The following is a 2,500-nucleotide window of genomic DNA, read 5'->3' as shown; positions in this document are numbered from 1 at the left end:
TTTCATTTACATATTCCTGATTGTTATTTGCAAATGGTAGTGGGTGTGGGTAATAACTTAACTTGATATAAGATAACATGGTAGGCATGTTAGTAACCAATAGTATTAAAATCTAAGTTAAATTAAGCTATTAACATACGTTTTACAGACGGTAACAAAAACAATGTTAAACGGTTGAAACTGTGACACACAACGACAGCACGAATGTCCCACCTGTCTCGTTTGTGTCCAATAGGCTACCTCCTGGGCGGTCACGTGCTTCGCCTCTTCCACGGACACGACGAGGTGCTGACCATCCCGGGGTCGGACCAGACTGAAGAGCAGCAGAGGTGAGGAACACAGTGTTGACAGTCACTAAACAACCATCTCACTTATTCACACAGGAAAGCATGAATTTAGTTCATTCACTAATGCAAATAGCATGGCTTCCAAGTGTCTTCTGCTGAGTGATATTGGCATGGCCTAGAGAACATCTCAGAGAGAGAGAGAGAGAGAGAGATGACAGACAGAGAGTAGGATGCGCTTAATATAGGAGACATGGGCCGACCTGTGAGTTATCCATTGTGCCTTTCCCTCCATCTCCCTTGAGGGAGTCACTGCAAATTTCCTCGATTCACTGTGACAGCCGGCTCTCTGGGGTCCAAAATGGCTGCTGTGCTTTATTCCATCCATGGCAACGCGGCATTGATGCGCATACAGTAGGCAGCACGCAAATGGATGCTAAGTGGTCTGAAGTGGGTCAAAACAGCGGGCACAGTAACACACAAAGCAAAAATAAACACACACACACACACATGTGCAGTTACACACACACACACACACACACACACACACACACACCAACACATACACACATGCAGTATATATATTGCACAACACACACAGACACACACACACACACACACACACACACACACACACACACACACACACACCTTCACATCAACAAACACACACACACACACACACACACACACAAACACACATGCAATACACACACTGCACAAAGACAGACACAGACACAGGCACACACCTTCACACACCCGTGCGGCACATACAATGCACAACACACACAGACACACACACCTTCACACCAGCAAACACACACACACACACACACACACACACACATGCGGTACATACACTGCACACTGCACACACACACTCACACACGCGGTACAAACACCACACACACACACACACGCACGCACACACACACACACACACACACACACACACGCCAGGAGATGTGTCTGTCTTATTTTCTGGGCACATGCTCTCACCCGGTCACACTCAGACACTCACACACTCACACACTCACGCCTACACACATCAAACACAGGTCTATTTATAGCGCAGCGCGGGGGGACCAGGCGGGGCGGGTTTAGATATTATCATGCGTCTTCTCGTTCCTCAACCTCGACTTGTCCTTGAAAGTGAACAAAGGGAGCGATATAGTAACTCAGACAGATATCCTAAATGTTTGCCGGTGGATCCGTCAGAGTGTCTGTCAGCGCGGCTGATGAAAGCCGGGCTTTATCTCGCCAGTCACCCACATCACCGACGGAGCGATAGCGTTGCCCTGGCTAATCTGGGCACAATGTCTCTGGGTGAAAAATGTGCTTCTGTGCTGGTAAAGCCGCAAAAGTGGTGTGTGTCTTTGGGTGTGTGTGTACTTGCTTGTATCTGTTTGTGTGTGTGTGTGTGTGTGTGTGTGCGTGTGTACGTGTGGGAGTGTGAGTGCGTCCATGTATATGCGTGTGCACCTGCGTCTGTCTGTGTCTGAGGGGTAAAATCTGAAAATAATTGCCAATCTCTCGATTCAGCGCCGGATGACCTTGACAATAGTGATACTGGTGACCGCTGAGGCTGTGACATGTGTGGAGATCCAGACCACCCACCCACTAATATTCCTCTGGGTTCCCCAGGATAGTTAACTATGAGACGGGCAAGGCCGGTGCCAAGGCCAGGTCCCTGTGGCGATTGGAACCGCTCCGAATCAGGTGGGTCCTGTTTTAGTGCATGCATTGAGCCCTCCCATCTTCCTGACACTTTCTATTTTTAAGTCCTGAATTAATTCCTCGCCATCTAAATCCGACCTTCAGGTGTCTGACAGATCCCTGAGCCTTTCACCTCTCTCTTCTGTCTCACCTGTCCTCCCTTAGATGTGTGTGTATGCTACCTCCGTGCGTCGTTTTAACCTTGCGTCATTAGAATAATTACAAATACATTCACAGATCACTGCGACGTATGCGCCATTAGCAAAACGACGACGTTAGCTAATTGTGAGTTGACAGCGCTATTAGCTAGCATTTAATGATATGGATATTAGTGCTGCCAGGGCTTAAACATTTATATTTGTCTCCCCGGGTGTGTGTGTGTGCGTGCGTGTGTGCGTGTGTGCATGTGTGTGTGTGTGTGTGTGTGTGTGTGTGTGTGTGTGTGTGTGCGCATGCGTGTGTGCACATGAGTGTGTGTGTGCGTGTGTGCACATGCGTGT

At 48.4% G+C, this 2,500-nt stretch overlaps 1 protein-coding gene across 1 annotated transcript in view; it reads left to right on the top strand.

The window, feature by feature from the left end:
* Window positions 1-2,500, top strand: part of LOC311361992 (ryanodine receptor 3) — a gene marked incomplete at both ends in the record, with an annotated part of 123,932 nt that overhangs the window by 37,082 nt on the left and 84,350 nt on the right. Inside the window, 2 exon segments of the mRNA XM_084481786.1 lie at window positions 236-329; window positions 1,929-2,003. Of these exon segments, the coding sequence (XP_084337912.1) occupies window positions 236-329; window positions 1,929-2,003 (169 nt within the window).

The sequence above is a fragment of the Micromesistius poutassou genome, assembly GCF_964030765.1.
Source record: "Micromesistius poutassou genome assembly, chromosome: 17".
Classification (NCBI taxonomy): domain Eukaryota; kingdom Metazoa; phylum Chordata; class Actinopteri; order Gadiformes; family Gadidae; genus Micromesistius; species Micromesistius poutassou.
Note: the sequence above shows the minus strand (reverse complement) of the source record. Positions and strands in the feature narration are given on the sequence as shown.